The sequence below is a fragment of the Synchiropus splendidus genome, chromosome 14 (assembly GCF_027744825.2).
Source record: "Synchiropus splendidus isolate RoL2022-P1 chromosome 14, RoL_Sspl_1.0, whole genome shotgun sequence".
Lineage (NCBI taxonomy): Eukaryota > Metazoa > Chordata > Actinopteri > Syngnathiformes > Callionymidae > Synchiropus > Synchiropus splendidus.
The window spans coordinates 1316836-1335134 of NC_071347.1; the positions used below are offsets into that span (position 1 = coordinate 1316836).

Here is an 18299-nt window from a genome sequence, read left to right on the forward strand (position 1 = left end):
ATAGAAAACAGAATGTGCGACGGGACGTTCGGGGATGCAGAGACCTGAAGCCAAAATAGAGGAGAGCTGCATTTCATTCTCATTTCCATAGGTTTGTTTCTGGTCTGATACGGTGTGAGTGAAGGTGGAGGCTTTCACTAGACATTGTGGAGCTGTATAAAGGTTACGCCATTCTAATGATTTAAAATATTATTTAATTATATTGTTTATTTAATTATATTGTTTCAATTGTGTCAATGAAGTTTAATGTGACTCCCTTAATGTATGTCTTAAATAATCCCCAAATACAAACAAGATCATGAACGAAACGGGTATGTAAATGTTAACATGCAGTCAGCAAAAACCACCACCAGGTGGTAGTGATTTGTTACACAAAAAATACTATTGTAATGAAGTAGCAATACTAATTAGGGTATCAAAGACGTGCAGTTGCTTACTGCATAACGACACGTACTCATATAGATAAAATCACTACACGTTTGTAGCTTTGCGGTTTGTCAATAAAGTTGTCCTTTAAAACGTACTGCTTCTGAAAGGCCAGTTCAGATTTTGTCCCAGTCAAGTAACGGTAATGACGACATCATCTGCTCGAAGCTCCCGCACATGCGCAGAACTGACACTGCAGAATCCTTGTCTCGTCTTATAAATGTTACACTATTCCCTACTTGTAAAACCTAGTCCTGTGGGAGAATCAGCACGTAGGGAATCGCCCAGTGACACTATGCGTTTCGCATGGATGCTGACAGACATTATAGTTTACGTAGACGCCGCATTGACAGAGTGCTTTCTCCCCTTGGAGGGGCGTGTCTTACTGCGACGCCATTTTCGTCACGACCAAGCAGAGGCTGTAGTGCATTGAATGCTACGGGGAAAGAGACAGTATGGGCCTAATATAGGACTGATTGCCAAAGAAGTTTATTTGTTAGTAACCTGACGCGTGTAGTCATCTTCTAATATGTTTTCCCCTCAAATGTCCATTTTGCAATTCAAATCCGCAATCCTTTCAGCCTACTATTGACGCAGCTGTTAGCGGAGTGTTCACTATGAGCGAAACTTTAGAAACAGTTGCTGTAGAATCACATTTCATAGGCATGGTGAAACCAGAGGACTACATTGAGAAGCATCTTGTTGTGCCCCTCCTCCACCGTCAGTGTGGTGTCTCCCGCCCATAGACGTGAATACCCTCCCGCCCTTGTAGTTTACAACCAATTGAATCTCGTGTTCCATTCCCGGGCACAGTCACGTCGTGTGTCCAATCAAAACGAACATCCGAAAGGAGGCGGTGCTATATATAAATGTAGTCCGATGACGTAGATGCAGCTGACTGCCGACGTCGCAGCAATGGAGGAAGTCCGAGGTAAGTTTCGTTTCGCGACCACATCCAGAACAAATACATTGCGCCGGAATTTCACAGTATGCAACTGCGAAGTGAACTGGTGACTGGTAACACGTTTGAGCTTCTTGTATGTGCGTTTGGATGATAAAACCTTGTTTTTACTGAACAGTAGAGACTTCATTTTAAAGCATTTTACGCCGAAAGAATAGCACTGTTTTTATTGATTATTATTAGTCATGTCTTGTTTATTATGCGAATTGCTTAAATGGACTTTTAATTGTATTTTTTATAAAGACGTTCTTTCACTAATTGTTCCACACACCCATTAAACAGAAGAACATTTATATATTTTGTCATATTAGACAGCATGAGATGTGTTGCTCTTAAGCACAAGGTGAATATTAAACTGCATCCGCTGGATTTTTTTTTTCTAATAGAACGTCTTTTCTATTAGTGTTCCCTCTGAGCTGTGTGGTGCAGAACTATGCCTGGGGTAAAATTGGACTGGACAGTGAAGTTGCCAAACTGGTGGTTGGTGCCGATCCCTTGACCAGCATCCAAGATGGAAAGCCGTATGCAGAGGTAATGCAGTTTGTCTTTGGCAGGTGGTTGCAACAGGATTTCTTCACATTATGTTGACACAGCTGCTACTAGATAGGCCTCTGGATAAAATAGTTTGATAAGATCACATGGTGCAAACATGCAAACATAAATATTGCAGCATTTTTTACTTAACTTCCTGTGAAGCATGAAGACATTTGGACCGTCATAGGTTTCTTAAAATAATTTGACAGTTTTGGTCATGCATTTCTAAATCTGTTGCAGTTAAAATTAAGATGCATAATCAATCCTGATTCTATTACTTGCAGTGGTGGGCAGTAAGGCAAAATTTTCATATTTACACTCTTTCTTTTCACGAATCTCCTGGTATTTGACAGTATTTTTGTCCTTTATGGATGTGTGTTCTTGCACACATTTTGCTCTTTTTTTGTTCATTTTGCTCTTAAGAAAAGAAACCACTAGATGCAGCCGAACAAAATTTGTCGTTTGCAGGATATTATGAAATTTCTAACACTAAAGGTAAATAAACATTTAACTTTTTTCCAAATTAAGTGAAGAATGACGTGCTAGTGGGCTATTTTTGAGGTGAAGTCCAGCATTATTGACGACAGTTTTTAGGTCTTTGTTGTTTGTGGAACCCTTCACATAGAACTGAAGTTACATTCATTCTGGATTTCAGTATGGATGAGAGGCTACTTAGAAACAGATCATAACAAACAGCAGAATGAAAATATCTTGGCAGCTGTATATAATGAACAAATACTAATTAGTTAGTCGTGTTTAGAACCAGAAATGGACCAATACTGAATCATCTACAAAAACTGCTTAAATTAACTCCTCATGAGGAGGAGCAGACAAGAAAGTGAACTTCTATCAACCATATCCTGGAACCACACTAAGACAAATGTACACTGCAATAGTGGGTGTGAAAATGTGGAACTCACTGACAAAAAATACAAAAAAAAAAACAGTCAACTAAGAGCAGTAGAGAAACAACAAAGCAGAGGGGAATGTTTTGACATTTACTGAATTGGTGACAATAAAAACTTTTTTTTTATGGAGCTAGATCTCTGCCACTTTGGATGAGTGAGCAACGGGATTATTTAGAGAGCAAAAAAAAGGTGATGTGAGTGCAGAAAAACATGTTTTGAGTGTACAATAACCAAGATGCATTTGTACAAGTCAGTAGCAGATATCTAGCTCCATAGTTTTTTAATGATGACATTCTATGTGTTATCCATTTGTTTTTCGATGTTTCCACTTCATTTAAATACGTTTGATCACATGAGATTTCATCTTTAATAAAGGGATCATGTTTCTGAGGGCGCGGTTTTTATCTCACTTATGCTGTTGAGTTGCGCCAGTCTCATTTACATGTATAGTTGTGTTGCGCTACATATGCAGGGAACACAAAATGTGCACTGCACAGCAAGGAGCAGCTTTCAGTGACACTCTGGAAAACTTTTTAAATGAATGTGCTATATCGATTCGATGACCCAATTCATTGCCAACACTTTTTATAATTGATTTTATCGAGTCAGCGTTCGAACGTACAGAGGACCAAATCATCGTACAAGTATGACAATTAGGCAAAAATGAAAAAAAAACTTTGGCCAGTCTGTTAGAAGGCTGTACGTCATTCATGAATGGGTTGCTGGGCACATGGTGATATGCCACATATAGACAGTCTCTTCTCTGTAGGTTGAAACAAAACAACAAACACTTATGTAAACTGTAGTCCTAATAGACTACAAGATGCAGTGAAGCAAGGCTTTTTTCTGCGCTCCATGCATTCTCCCTCATATGTCCATGTGCGGTGCTTTATGCCGATATTCAAATAATGAGCTTTATAATCAAGTACAGACGGGATGACATGCAGATGATCCGAACAGATCTTAGTGAAACGAGTGCTGATAGACGCAAAAAAAGAGTGAACATGTCATTGTTTTCACTCTAGGATCCTTTGAAATTATTGCATTATCGCTACATCTGGTTTCGGTTGATCCGTATGTAGAAAAAAAGGTAGTTAGAAAGAGATGCCACCATCAAAATAGTTGAAAAATGGAATTGAAGTGTTTGAATGAGCCTAAATTTGTGTTGTCTTTAATTTATCTTACAGTTGTGGATGGGTGCCCATCCTAAAGGTGATGCGCAGATTAAGGACAACAGGATTGTGCAGACCACACTTGGTCAATGGATAACCCATTTTCCAGCCTGCCTCGGCTCCAAGGTTAAAGACTGCTTCCAGGGCAATCTCCCCTTCCTCTTCAAAGTTCTGTCTGTCAACACGGCCTTGTCAATTCAGGCCCACCCGAACAGAGTGAGTTCGCCAAGGTCTTGTGCAGCAAAGCATTGCATATCAGTGGGATTTTGGGTGAAGCTCTTGTGCTTGTTGTACACAACTGCTGAAAGATTGTAAAATTATCCACCCAAAGTCATCCAAATGGTCTGCTTTACTCAGACATGCTAATTATAATACAAATAATAATTTTAAATAATAATAAATACTAAATAATTTTTAGATTCTTAGTATTTTTTAAATATTGCATAAATATTGTAGAGCAATGTTTTCTTTATCTACACTGCGCAACAAGAATGCATCGTGAGTTGGATGTAAAATCCGGACTACGGGGCTTGTTCAACCTTATGCTCATTCTGTGCTTCAGGCAGAGGTGACCAGTGCTGTGGGACAAAGGCACAAATCTGACTGATCATGGATTTGTTTAAATAGCCTGTCATACCTTATTCCGCACTGTTGTTTTGTATTACTTGAATGAGTAGCACTACTATTTGAAGAAGTTGGCAGTCTGCCATAGAAAATGGCTTATTTGCATAGGTTTAGATGCAGCTTGATGGTGGCTCACTTGACTGCAGTGAAGACCAATTTGTCTTGCCTTTTTAGCAACAAAATGATTTGTTCGTATCGTTTGTTCATATGCTAGTGTATAGTTTTGACACTGTAGGTTCTCTGGCAAGTACAATGAGGGAGCAAAACAATCAATGAATTACCCAGCCCTGGTATTGGGGTATTGTGATGAGCAAGTGACGCACTATGATGCACTGTAGAAGGGGAGGGTCTGTGCTTGCCCTTGCTTTTTTATATGTGTGTTTGGTAACTTTACTCTAGTCCAAAAAGTTAGTTCAGTTACATGCTGACCTGCTTTAACAGGAGTTGGGTGTACGCATTTTCTGTCTGACATTTCCTTCTGTCTGTCTGTGGTCAGGAGCTGGCTGCACGACTCCATGAGCAGTTTCCGGAGCACTATCCCGACAACAACCACAAGCCAGAGATGGCCATTGCACTCACCCACTTCCAAGGCCTCTGTGGTTTCAGACCACTCAGCGAGATCCTTGGATTTCTAAAATGTGAGAGACTTGATAATGGCCAGTAAGAACGACTCAGTTAGGTTTAAGTATTCAACACAACTGTGTGTGTGTTTGCGTATATGTGCATGTTGCAGCTGTCCCGGAGTTCCATGCTTTGGTGGGGAATGAGGCTGCAGAGGAACTGCGGAGAAGCATCGGGGACCAGGTCTTGACAAACCAGGCTCTGAAGAAGTGCTTCACACGCATGATGAACTGTGAGAAAAAGGTGTTTGTAGATCAACTCAACATGCTGGTGAAGAGAGTCAGTGAAGAAGGTGAGTATTCTTGGCTGGTACAAAGTATGCAGTGCTTTAAAGCACTGTGCTTCTGGATTTTCTGCTTTCAGTCTTGGTTGTGAATCATCAACAGCTAATGGGTGCACAAATTAGATCTTAAGTGATAGTTTCATTTTAATTCCCACAGTGTTTCTGTTCCCTTGAGTGGAAACAACTTCACATGCGGCAAAAAGTTACTCAGGAACAGTGTTTTCGACCACACTGTCCATTTGACCCTGCCCAGCGTGATTGAAGGAATGCTTGTTATTTCAGTCTCCTCTGATACATTGTATTTACTTGTGTGTGACCTACACCTCCCTGTATTTTGCTGGGACTTTCCCTGCATTTTGGGGGGTGAAATCCCAGTGCTGCTGAAGTGCGAGGTAGCGCTGGTAGTCAACACAAATGCTGTAAAAAATAGTATTGCAAACTTGTCCTCAAGAACAGTGAGTGGTTCATGCAATTCTAGGTTAGAGGAAGACATTTTCCATGAAAACATAGATTTTCCAAAATCTAATACATTCTAATTTCTTCTTGACATGAATAAGGACTTCCTGTTCTGTGCATTCGGTACTTCAGTGTGGCTGCGTTTATTTGGTGTGTTGTGTAGATATTTGAAGATGTATTATTTTTGCAACTTTTTGTAGTTCACCAGTTCTTTAGTTTCAGATATTTACATGGAATACTTGTACTTGTACGAGTATCAATGTCAAATGTAAATTGATTCTGAGCCTCGCTCTGGGTGTATTAACTTGACTGTTGTGCTCCAGATTTTTCCACAAATGACATTATTTTTTGGACTGATGCAGTTGCAGCAGGGAAGGACACGTCACCAAGTTATGGGGATTTGCTGCTCCGCCTTCACTCCCAGTACCCTGGCGATATCGGCTGCTTCTCCATCTACTTTCTCAATCATGTAATCCTTGAACCAGACCAAGCCATGTATCTGGGAGCCAACGAGCCACATGCCTATTTATATGGAGGTGGGGCTTCATACAATCTATGTACTTCAGTCAATTCAGTGTTTATCATCAAAGAGTAGTTGGAAGAAACGTCTTGCTCTCTTCACAGTGTATCTTCCTTTTCCATTTTTCACAAACGTTTGAGCTGAACTTTTACAGGGTGTGACCATCACTAATGTTGCCGCACTTCTCTTCTAGACTGTATAGAGTGTATGGCGTGCTCGGACAACACAGTTCGGGCAGGACTGACCCCCAAATACATTGATGTTAGCACTCTGTGTGAGATGCTGAGCTACAGCCCATCCCCTGCCAGCTCCAAAATATTCCCCTGTGTCCAGGATCCTTCAGACCCCTACGTTTACCTCTATGATCCCCCGGTACCTGACTTCACCGTCATGAAGATCCAGGTAACTAATGCCACATCTTTGTCGATCAAACTGAAAATGTGTTAAAAGTAGTGCTCTGCTGCAATTTATTTCTTTTTCATCATGATAAATCACATCACTGATGGATCATGTTTCATCTCACTGTGAATATGCATTTACAGGGAACAGAAAAGAATGATGAATCCCATTAGTAGTTTGAGTTTTTTATTTAAAGAGAACTAACACGGACGCATCAATGAAAGGGCAAATCATCTGTAAAGAGTCATGGCATCTTATGCCAATTCCTCCATGCACAGACTAAAGCAAGACATAGCTGTTGTTTGTGAACATTTCTAAAATCTTGTTAACTGTTTGGTGTAGTACTTGGTTATATAATAATATAACAAGAATAAAACACACTGTTTCCGCTGTTCATCAATGTAATGTAACATCAAGATAATTATGGTCATATGTCCATTGGTTTGCAGTTTGTCAGCGGGAGACACACTGACGCAACACGAGGCATTGCATCGCCTCAGCTGTTTACAAAACAGGTGCTGTTAAAAATCCATGACCCCGCATCAGTAATTAAAACTTATAAGGGTATTTAAAATCATCAGTCCAATAGGCAAGCTTCAACAAGATTACACCCTCAACTGTAACATCGCATTTAATATCAGAAAGACGCCAACAACGAACAATGCACCACTGCGCAATGTTATTTACATACTTTCGACCATTGTGGATTAAAAGAGCAAGTTAATACATGTGATTTCCCTGCTAAAGGTTCCCAGGTGTTCAGTTTTCATGAATAACGCGAGTCCTTCTGTCTCCTCCAGGTGCCACCAAATGTTTTACAGTACTCAGTGGTAGCAGTGGACAGTGCCAGTATCCTGCTGGTCATCCAGGGCAATGCAACAGCAACCTCAGCCGCTGCGCTCTCTGACATCAGCCTCACACGAGGCACTGTCTTGTTTGTTTCAGCCAACGAGGGTATTGTTCTGCACATCACCTCCCAATCTGGGATGGTGATGTTTCGTGCTTGCTGTCTTCTCTAAGCTGGAGACTTACTTCCTCTCAAAATGGTTTTCATCAGGCATGGTGTCAGAAGATACAGTGCATCCGGAAAGTATTCACAGCGATTCACTTTTTCCACATTTTGTCATGTTACAGCCTTATTCCAAAATGGATTCAATTCATTTTTGTTCCTCAAAATTCTACACACAGCAACCCATACGTTTTTTTTTTAGATTTTTACAAATGTATTACATTTAAAAATACATTTGCAATGTATTGCAAATGGCCTTGCTTTCACTGTAGGGATGATATTGGCCTGGTGATAAGCGGTGCCTGGTTTCCTCAAAACATGACGCCTGGCATTCACACCAAAGACTTCAATCTTTGTCCCATCAGACCAGAGAATTTTTCTTTCTCATGGTCTGAGAGTACTTCAGGTGCCTTTTGGCAAACTCCAGGCGGACTGCCATGTGCCTTTTACTCAGGAGTGGCTTCCGTCTGGCCACTCTACCATACAGGCCTAACTGGTGGATTGCTGCAGACATGGTTGTCCGTCTGGAAGGTTCTCCTCTCTCCACAGAGGAACGCTGGAGCTCTGACAGAGTGACCATCGGGTTCTTAGTCACCTCCCTGACTAAGGCCCTTCTCCCCCGATGGCTCAGTTTAGATGGCCGGCCAGTTCTCGGAAGAGTCCTGGTGGTTCCATCTTCTTCCATTTATGGATGATGAAGGCCACTGTGCTCATTGGGACCTTCAAAGCAGCAGAATTTTTTTCTGCGCCCTTCCCCAGATTTGTGCCTCTGGACAATCCTGTCTCTATAGACAATTCCTTTGACTTCATGCTTGGTTTGTGCTTTGACATGCATTGTCAACTGTGGGAACTTATATAGACAGGTGTGTGCCTATCCAAATCATGTCCAGTCAACTGAATTTACCACAGTTGGACTCCAATGAAGCTGTAGAAACATCTCAAGGATCATCAGTGGAAAGAGGATGCACCTGAGCTCATTTCTTTAGCTTCATGGCAAAGGCTGTGAATACTTATGTACGTGTGATTTCTTTGTTTTTTATTTTTAATAAATTTGCAAAAATCTAAAAAAAAAAAAATCACATTGTTATTATGGGGTGTTGTGTGTATAATTTTGAGGAACAAAAATGATTAAAATCAATTTTGGAATAAGGCTGTAGCATAACAAAATGTGGAAAAAGTGAAGCCTGTGAATACTTTCCAGATGCACTGTAGGTGTCAGCCAAAGTATTGCATTTCATGGGAAGCACCTTCTTCAGACTGGCCAAAGTACAGGCCATTACACCGTGTTGTGCTGGTCGTGCACAATAATAATGAGGCAAATGTTAATCAGTTATTGTTCATGCTCAGTCAAAAGCATCCCATACTGAGGGGCAGTTGCCTCTGCATGTTTATGTTCCAGAAATTGTCAAGATGCAGAAATGTTTAGGATTAGAAATGTAAGAGATGAATTTATTCATTAATTGCTCACAAAACAAATTTATAAAAAATAACACATGAATTGCGTATTAAAGTTTCCTTGTGTTCAGTGCAATGCAGTGTCATAACCTGAACTTCCATGATGAAGAATGAGATTGCACTGATGGGCTGACTGTTACATTTTTAAAACTTCAAGATACAAACAATGTTGTTCTGTACACTTTATGCAGCTAAACGTTCACCCATCACTGGAGCACTTGCACCCTGATGTTTGAGCTTTTATCCAGAGTCAGCTTAAATTTGATCATTCTAGTGTGAAATATTGAAGTGCAATAAATTAACTGTAAATCCTCTAATTGTTTGGATTATTATTTTTTTGCCCCACCCCTATGGTGTATGGCGCACTGGTGCTGCTTGTTCTGTGAAGGCAAATACTGGAGTTCACCTTATAAAAGTACTGTTGTTTAGTCTTGTGACAACAAAGTCATAGTTAGGTAGGTGTTTTCAGTTCACGCTGTATCTTCAATCTATTAAATCTATGCGATTTTTACTTGTGTTTTCTTTCCTGTCAGTTTGTTTTAAACGTGGAGTAGTTGCAGCATGAATGTTTAAAACGTGTGTGGTGAACGTCAAAGATGGATGTTTAATAAAACCTTAAGTGGTAAATATCTTGGTCTGGTCAGTGTATTGATGGTGGTGGCTGGTTGAGTACTACAGCCACATAATCACTCAACAGTCTGGTGGGCTAGTAAAGGTCGTAAAGTGAAGATGAACTAAAAATAAATGCAGCTAATGCATCAGAGAATCATCCTCAATGTTGACACTGATCATGTGCAGCCAAAAAAAACGTTCTTTTCATAAATGCTGTCTGCTTGCCTGAGCTTGTCCTGTCATTGTATTTTCACATCAAGAAAAAGACCAAGATGTTCCATTGCAGGCCACCAGGACATCACCAGCACAGATTTTTTTATGGCCAAAGTATTATTTCAATCTAGGCAAATGTGTCTGTTTCCCTAAGGTTCAAGGAGGAACATGTTGTGTAGTCAGTAGAGCCTGGCAGAGTAGTTTTACCACCTTAGAAATTATTAATCTGGTAGTTCAGTAGTTACATTTGATCGCAATGACGACCACATGACACAAAGAGATAAGAAAACTGCGTTATTGCGAGGAATGTCTTTATTGTATTGTGACATAAACATTTTGATACACATTTAAGGACTTGACAAATAAAATCAATATCCCGAATGCAAAGCATCTAGTCCACAGTCTGACTTCTGTTCAAAGCCAGTACAACTACATCATGCCGTCAGACACGTCACCTCCCTCAGGCACTTGTTGTTTCAGAGGCAGCCAGGCGGGGTGCTGTGTCGGGAGGTGACCAGTTAAGGCAGTTGCCTTTTTTGTCTGTACATTGTTCCCCACGTTCCTCCTGAGTAATTCTGGGGAGGGCTCAAGAGCATTGTAAAGAGCCTGGAGAGCTTGCACGTCCTCTAGCGCATCATGGGCCTTGTAGCGAACGCCCAGTAGCTCCTCCACCAATTTCTCCTGTTTGAAGCAGTGTAGGCCACGCTCCTTCAGCATCTCACGGGCCAGTGGAAGAGTGTCCACGAAGCCTGAGACTGAAGAGAGGAATTCACATCGGAGGTCCACCTCGTCAAGAGCTCTCGACAACACAGGACAGTCAAATCGACAGATGTTGTGGCCCAGGAGAAGTGGGCGTCCCAGCATCTGCAGGAACACTATGAAGGACACTAGGACCTCACGAAGGGAGTTGGTGAGGACAGGCTGGCGATTTTGATACAGCCGATGTTTTCTCACTCTGAAGCCTGTGACTTTGGCAGCACCACGCTGTATTTGAGATCGAGGGAAGACATAAAGGCTCAGGGTGTGGCCGCCACTCACAGCAGCCAGCTGGACAATGTCACAGTTCTGACCTGCTCAAGACAAGAAACACATTCACATGTATTTCAGTGTACTGAACACTGTCACCATGGCGATCGTGCCGGCCATATAAAACATAATCTATGGAAAAAGAAACTTTTGAAGACCTCTTCATACCTCTAACAGGAAAGAAAGCTAGAGACCAGGAAAAGATGGTGAGTAAAATACTAGGTTGTATTCAATTTCCTCGTTATCATTTTGACCTCTATAAAACCGAGACTATTTTAACGTCGACTAGATGACTGTGATGGTTTGCAGGGCACCAATACAGTGCAGGACTCGTTTCAAGTTTCTTCCAATTACATTACAGTCTTATTGATGACCTTTCAGAGCTGCAAACTACGGAAAACACTCAATTGATATTTTAATAAGTAACTCAGAAAAGAAAAGAAAAATATGACTCAGCAAAAACGAGGGCAAATGAGCTGATCTTACCCAGTCCTGTCGTCTCTAAGTCAAAGAAAACCAGCGACCCGGAGAAATACACAACTTTGTCATTAGTTTGCATCTCTGGACATGACAGGAGAAACGTATCACAAACGATTCGACAACAATTTGTTTGTTATTCTACCTGTGGCGCATGCGACTCATCACTTTTTCAAGTCGAAGTCAGGCCTCCCGCCCGGGAATTCTTCTTCGATGCTATGATATCTTGCACTGTATATCGCCCCCTAACGATCGTGTGGAGAACATGACGACACGGTCTGTGGGTAAATTAGATTAAAAAAATATATATAGAAATAAAATAAAAATAATATATTTTATTGAAATTCCAAACACGATATAAGTGAAGTGTAAATAACAGTATCGGCACAAAATGTTCTAATTCATTTTCAAAACTGCTCCAACAGGTGCTTTCATGAACAGTGTAAATTGTTGTCATCACTTTCTTTATCACTTTTTCTTTTCAAGAACTTCTCCATAGTTGTTAACTGTCACAAATTTGCAGCTGTCAAGTGAATTCAGTGACACACTATTGCCACCACATGTGGCTGATGTATTAAAACTGAGCATCTCACGGCCCAAAGGTGTAAAACAAAAAACTTTTAGTGGCCCTCAAGGAGGCGCTCGCGGCCCAAACATGGGCCCTGGCCTTATGGTTAAGAATCACTGGACTCTACTACGAAGCAGTATATACTGTATATATAGACACTACTTTGAGTGCTCTCCCCCAATTGGCGGGGCGCCAACAAACGGCCCCCTCAACAGGGCACTACAGCAATGTCATCTTGGTGCACCAAGATGGACCATGCAGCGACTGTAGTACAAGAAAGTCTATGGAGGACGGAGGAACTTAGCGACATCGAAACAGAGACACAAAAAGACACATAAAACATCAAAAATAAATAAATAAAATAAAATAAAAAACATTTGACCATTTACTAAATTGTGTAATTTGTTTGAGATCTCACACGTGTAGCCATCATGCTACCATAGACTATGCTTGCTTTATCTTTTTGAATTCCGATTTACCACCCAAATACGTAATGTTTTCCCCTGACAACTGACGCAACAACAAAAAAAAGATGACCCGTGTTACCGGACTTTTGTGCTGCTGTGGGTGTATTGGTGTATTGTGGGTATTGAGTTCTATTGAAGTGATGAAGATCACTCTAATGTTAACTTATATTCCAGTTCTTGTAACCAACAGAGGGCAGGGGGCACAATAAAATATATAAAGAGCCCAAAAATGTATTTCACACCTTAATTATTGATATAATCGTAATTGAAAGAATTGCTCTGTGGATATGTACAGACCTCCTTTGAGTAATTCCACATTTATTTATTGGCCATATAATAATTATATTCATCAGCATCATTATTGCTACTTCATACTTTTTTTTTCACCCAGATTATCATTGCTGTGAGATGAGCATTATTATTAGATGTATTTTCAATTTTTTAAATATTACGATCAATCTAATCAATATTCTGATCATCAGCCCTGTGGGAGCTACTGTGAAATCTCATAAAAAATGTTCTGTGTGTCTTGTTCTTGGTGTTTCTTGCAACCAAGGATCATCAAGTTCTCTGGCCTCTGTTTCCCAGAATCCTCCTTTGTATTCACATCCACATGAATTACATCATCGGTGATTAACAATGCATATACTAAACATACTAGAAGTGGCGCATTACTATATTAAATGAAACACTGGACTGCTATGAACATATTCTAGGAATATTACACTGTGCAGCTTCTTTCTTGTGCTGCTGCTCTGGTGCTTCAGTGAAGTCACGTCCGATAACACAGAGCAAAACTGTTCACAGAGCAAAACTAATGTTTCCTCTGTACTGAATTCTTCACAACAACAACGTCACCACCGACACCTGCGCTCGCCCTTCACTGTACTATCCGATGGAATCATCAGTTTGCCATTGTTCTTCACCACAAGAAGGTGGTCGCTCTCATCAAATGACACAGGTACAGTGAGCCGGCTGGCACAGCAGATATCACAGAAGAGTCTTCTCAGTGTACTGTGTAGGTGCCTCTAGTCACATATGACGGCTCTCCAGCAGGTCTGCAGAGTGTGCCATCTTGACTGCCATGGCCACTTGGCCACACCTGACCATCAGCATTGAACACTGAATAGAAACGAGAGGGTTTCTTGATGTTTTTAGTTTGAGTGTTAACCTGTGTTAACTAGAGCCAGGTTGTGTTCCAAACCTTCCAGCTGTAAAACTGAGAAATCAAATCATGGGAGATGTTCAACTGATATGATTGACTGAACACATTTTGAACTAAGCACGCTCCTTGGCGGAGGTATGAACTGTATCAGTGAGTTTGTGTTTCTTTTTTCTCCAAATATTTGAGTGGGCTGACTCTTTGAGACAAAAAAAGTTCTGTGAACACAGCACAATATCTTAAAGCATCCATCACAGTGAACTTCCCAGCAATAATTGAAAGCTACTTCTGTGTCTTTCAACTTTAGGTGAGATGAACTGATGAATGAATGAGGTAGACTTAAAGAGCATACAGTGCCATTAACAAAGATGGGACAATAGAGACAAAAAAGGCAAGAGCAAATACAGTTCAGTAGAACTTTGCTTATTTTAATAAGAACAGAATTTCCTGTAAATGTTTATTCTGTTTTCCAGCTATTAACATGTTTGCATCCCTTAAAAAAAGACAAAAACAAGTGGAACAATTGTACCTTATATAGAGAACAACCATGTCCAGACGTGCACACACACATACACGCACACACACAGCAGACACATGGAGCAACATTGCAAATTAACAAGAGTAGTTCATGACGGATAATATATCCTTTCTTAAAAACAATGTACAGCCACAAAACGTTGGTCATAAATAGTACATAACATACACTGTATAAAGAGGCAAACAGTAAAAGCACAGCATGCTTTCTAGCGACAGGCTCAACTTTTGGGACATTACTGTGGAATGACTGAATGAATAATGCACGAATTGCATTGTCAAGACCACAGGTCTGATCAGGAGTCTGTTTCCCCCGGTCAAGTGCTCTGTGGAGATTCAATCAATGATGAGCCCGCTGCATTATTTACATCCGTGTAATGCGCATTACACTGTTGACACATTATGCCTCGAAACATATTTTAAAGCTAGCAAGAGACAGTGGCTAAATCGCAGTGTGACACAAGTAAATCAAACTTCACACAATAATGTTGCCATATTAGTATCATTGCTGATCAGACAGGACCAGTTCTTTTAATGATGGCACACGGTCGCAGCAAAGATATTGCAGGGTTATTAGTGCAGAGTTGAGTCACAGTATCAAATCATGAAGAGTGGAAGAGTTCAGGAGACATGTGGACGGAAACTCTTTGACGCTACTAGTGTCTGCTACATTTCACTGGCAGAGAAATAGAGAGGGCGCTGACAGCTCAGAAACAACGTGGACCAGTGAAGCTATGAACTGGAAGTCATTGGGGCATTGGTTTTGTCTGTGTATCCAGGCAGCTGTCAAAAACGTCGGACTACACCTGAGGAGACCTGCAGAAGATGGGTCGATCTGCGTTCTACGTTCTGAGAACAATAGGTTTGCTTGGTCAAAACGTGATCCATTTACTGACCCTGCCGTTACCTTTACAATGCGTAGTGTATGTGTGTGCATGAACCAAACTGCTGCCAGTGTCAACTCTGAGCATCACTAATGACGACAATAGTGATGATGATGATGATGATGATGATGATGATGATGATGAGAACTCTTTGTATTACAGAACTGCTGCATTCCCAGGACCAATGATCGGTTCCGACATCACGTGGCTGCAGGGTGGCCACCAGTATGGCTCCATATCAGTGGTATGGGTCTCCAGCTGCAGAGCTCAGCACTGAGCAACAGTAGGAGGCCGTGTCTTTCTGAAGTTCACACAGGATCACTTCTGTCCGTGTCTCATCAAGTAGCCTCCCAGCCAGACTGGACTTGAGAAGGGGGCCCAATGGTCACCCACCCAGACTCCCTAATCCAGGTTTGACAGCTCTTGCTTCATTCACATCATCAATCAGACCATGAAGTCATTGGATCCATACGGTACCAGCTGCGGTGGAGACGAGCTGAAGTCTGAATCTCTACGGTGGCTGCCAGAAGGCTCTCGAGGTGAACTGCGGCTCAGCCTGAGCCTTTGTCGTGCCTTAGTGGCTTTTTGAGCCCTGTCTGATTTTTGGTCCCCGTCCGCTTCGAACTCTGGTGCCCTGAAGCTGCAGGAGGTAAGAAGAGGCCCCGAAGATGAAGAGCGGAATCGGTAGGTCGGGCCGGGTGAAGTATCGGAAGCTAAGGAAACTGAGGCGTGACAGGAAAAAGAGAGGTTGGAGGCGGAGTCTGCAGAATGGAAGTCAGGGTGTCGTCGTAGAGTTCGTCTGCTTTTCGCCTCAGACGTTCTGGGGTGGTATGTGCTGCAATCTGGAATCGGAGGGTCACTTTTTGTGATTGACAATTTTTTATTGTTTTTTAATAAACAATAAACTCACCCCCACCCTTCCGTGGTCATCACAAATATACAATAATCTTGGTTATATTCCTCAACAAATTCTATCACAGTCATAAACATCAACTCATCAAAAGACAAAAGGAAGAAAGAAAAAAAAACAGCATACATACATATACACACTTGCCTACACACATACATAATAATAAAATAAAGGAATGATGATAGCTACAGTGATTATAATAAAAATGTAAATGTCATATATATATCAGATACGATACTGTTGCACCATTAAAAAAACACAATAAAAACAATTGAGTAATCTTAAAGTTCCCAAGAGTATCACTCATAATTTAGCTTTTATCTCTCTCTTTATCGAGCTCCCACTAACATCAAATATTTATCCTGCTTCTGATGGTATACTTTTAACCTTCCTAGCATGTCATGTAAGCATATGACATCCTTTCACATGCTTCCCCTAATGCCATTTCAGCAGTCGATTCTTGGAATGCTCTAAGCAGAATCTGTCTACCTATCATTATATTTGTCTGAATCCAACTTTTAATACTTACCACAATCTTATAGCTACTGTAATGCACTTTATACCAGAATTGCTGTACCTTGTCGCAGGACCATAGAGCATGCAGTGAATGGCCTTCCTCTGATTTACATTTCCAACAATCTCTTGTGGGCTTCACCCCAAGTCTATACAAATCTTTCCCCACTCCTCCTCACGTATTGTGATACTCAAATCTATTTTCCAGTTCTTTCCGAGAGCCTTCATAAGTCCATCAGCCAGTAAATTCCCACAAGTAAGTACTCTAGTTGCAAATATCTAAAGGACTCGGACTAGCGAATCCCATATTGCTGTACTAGGCTCTCATGAGGTTTCAATACTCCATTTTGAAATAAATCACCTAATGAAATAAATTCTTTACTCAGCCAATCCCTCTAAATAAAGGGGGATTTATGAATACAAAATTTGGGATTTAACCAAATTAATCATGAGTTGTTCAAGTATGGATCAAAATTAAACAAAGGAGCCAATTTACTCCACATTGTTTTAAGGTTAGTTATAATTGTACATGTTTCAAGTCCTTCAGAGAGTTTTGCACACACAGACACAGATATGGCATTGGTAATGAGGGGGCAAGAGCAGACTGCTCCATACAAACAGATGGAGGAGGAAGTGTCCAATGAGGAAGGTGTCGTAAATTAAAAGCATAATAATAAAACAGAAGTTTAGGTAAACCCAACCCTCCTATATCTGCCGGTTACTGTAATTTGCCAAAGTGTACTCAAGGTCTTTTACCATTCCAAGGGAATGTTTTTATTATCCTATCGAACCACTTGAGTGGAGTGGAATCTCCATTGGAAGCAATTGGATGAGAACAAAACCCTGTTTTGTTCCTCTTCCAAGAGTAAAATAATCTGAGATTAGTCTGTTGGTTTGAACAGCAGCCTCTGGGCTACTAAATAGTACTTTAAGCCATTTGATAAGCTTTAAAAACTTAAAAAAAAATTGAAACATATACCGCCATTTGACCAAAGCAAAAGCATTTTCAGCATCAAGTGATATATTGGAGAATGCGCTGCAGATACAGACCACATAATATTAATTAGCTGCCTTACATTATCTGATGAATTCCAACCTTGAATAAAGTCAACCTGGTCTATATGAATATTTTTTACAGGCCACCGGATCTTAACCTTTCTTATGAAGTAATCCGTGCTTGTCTCATAGTTGTTTGTGCCACTCTATAAGGCCTCTGTATAAACCTGAGGTAAGAGTGGAGCAAGCTCCTTATTAAAACTTGTGAAAAACTCTGATTTACTCAGAAACCTGGATTTATTATACCATTATTTGCAACAAATGTCTTACCTTCTGTTTCCATGGTAATTCTCTCACAGCTGTTTGATGTTGCAGTGGAGTCCTCTGAATCCAGAGTGTCATCATCCACCACCTGTGGCTCCAAAATTAGCATCTCATAGGTCAACTCCTCCCTGCAAAGACATATTACAGCCCATGACCAAACGTTGTTGTAGTATGAAAACAATAGATCAATAGAAATGTAATGTTGGGTGAATAGGAACAGGAAGAGTACATGTACATGTGGTGCA

At 40.8% G+C, this 18299-nt stretch overlaps 3 protein-coding genes across 8 annotated transcripts in view; 1 reads left to right on the top strand and 2 right to left on the bottom strand.

Annotated features, from left to right (window-relative positions):
• The first annotated feature begins 119 nt into the window (after positions 1 to 119).
• mpi (mannose phosphate isomerase) lies at positions 120 to 10506 on the top strand. Of its 2 annotated transcripts, none has more exons than XM_053885164.1 (8): positions 120 to 1357; positions 1791 to 1918; positions 4017 to 4217; positions 5122 to 5263; positions 5359 to 5538; positions 6348 to 6521; positions 6699 to 6907; positions 7705 to 10506. In XM_053885164.1, exons 1-8 carry the CDS (start codon positions 1315 to 1317, stop codon positions 7921 to 7923), a joined length of 1296 nt encoding a protein of 431 aa, XP_053741139.1. In that variant the 5' UTR covers positions 120 to 1314; the 3' UTR covers positions 7924 to 10506. The 2 variants fall into 2 exon arrangements, with proteins under 2 accessions (XP_053741139.1, XP_053741138.1); XM_053885163.1 differs by lacking the exon at positions 120 to 1357 and adding an exon at positions 1444 to 1467.
• On the bottom strand, positions 10494 to 11902 carry plex9.2 (PML-like exon 9.2). Of its 2 annotated transcripts, XM_053885166.1 has the most exons (3): positions 11842 to 11902; positions 11706 to 11780; positions 10494 to 11263 (listed from the first exon to the last, which is right to left on the bottom strand). In XM_053885166.1, exons 2-3 carry the CDS (start codon positions 11776 to 11778, stop codon positions 10623 to 10625), a joined length of 714 nt encoding a protein of 237 aa, XP_053741141.1. In that variant the 5' UTR covers positions 11779 to 11780; positions 11842 to 11902; the 3' UTR covers positions 10494 to 10622. The 2 variants fall into 2 exon arrangements, with proteins under 2 accessions (XP_053741141.1, XP_053741142.1); XM_053885167.1 differs by having other exon boundaries at positions 11706 to 11846.
• Positions 11903 to 14282: 2380 nt separating this feature from the next.
• Positions 14283 to 18299, bottom strand: part of LOC128770474 (unconventional myosin-IXAa-like) — a 63924-nt gene continuing 59907 nt past the window's right edge. For all 4 annotated transcript variants that reach the window (XM_053884964.1, XM_053884966.1, XM_053884962.1 and 1 more), the window contains 2 exons: positions 18061 to 18182; positions 14283 to 16153 (listed from right to left, as the gene is read on the bottom strand). In XM_053884964.1, the coding sequence (XP_053740939.1) occupies positions 15756 to 16153; positions 18061 to 18182 (520 nt within the window). In that variant the 3' untranslated portion in view covers positions 14283 to 15755. The remainder of the gene's footprint in view (positions 16154 to 18060; positions 18183 to 18299) is intronic.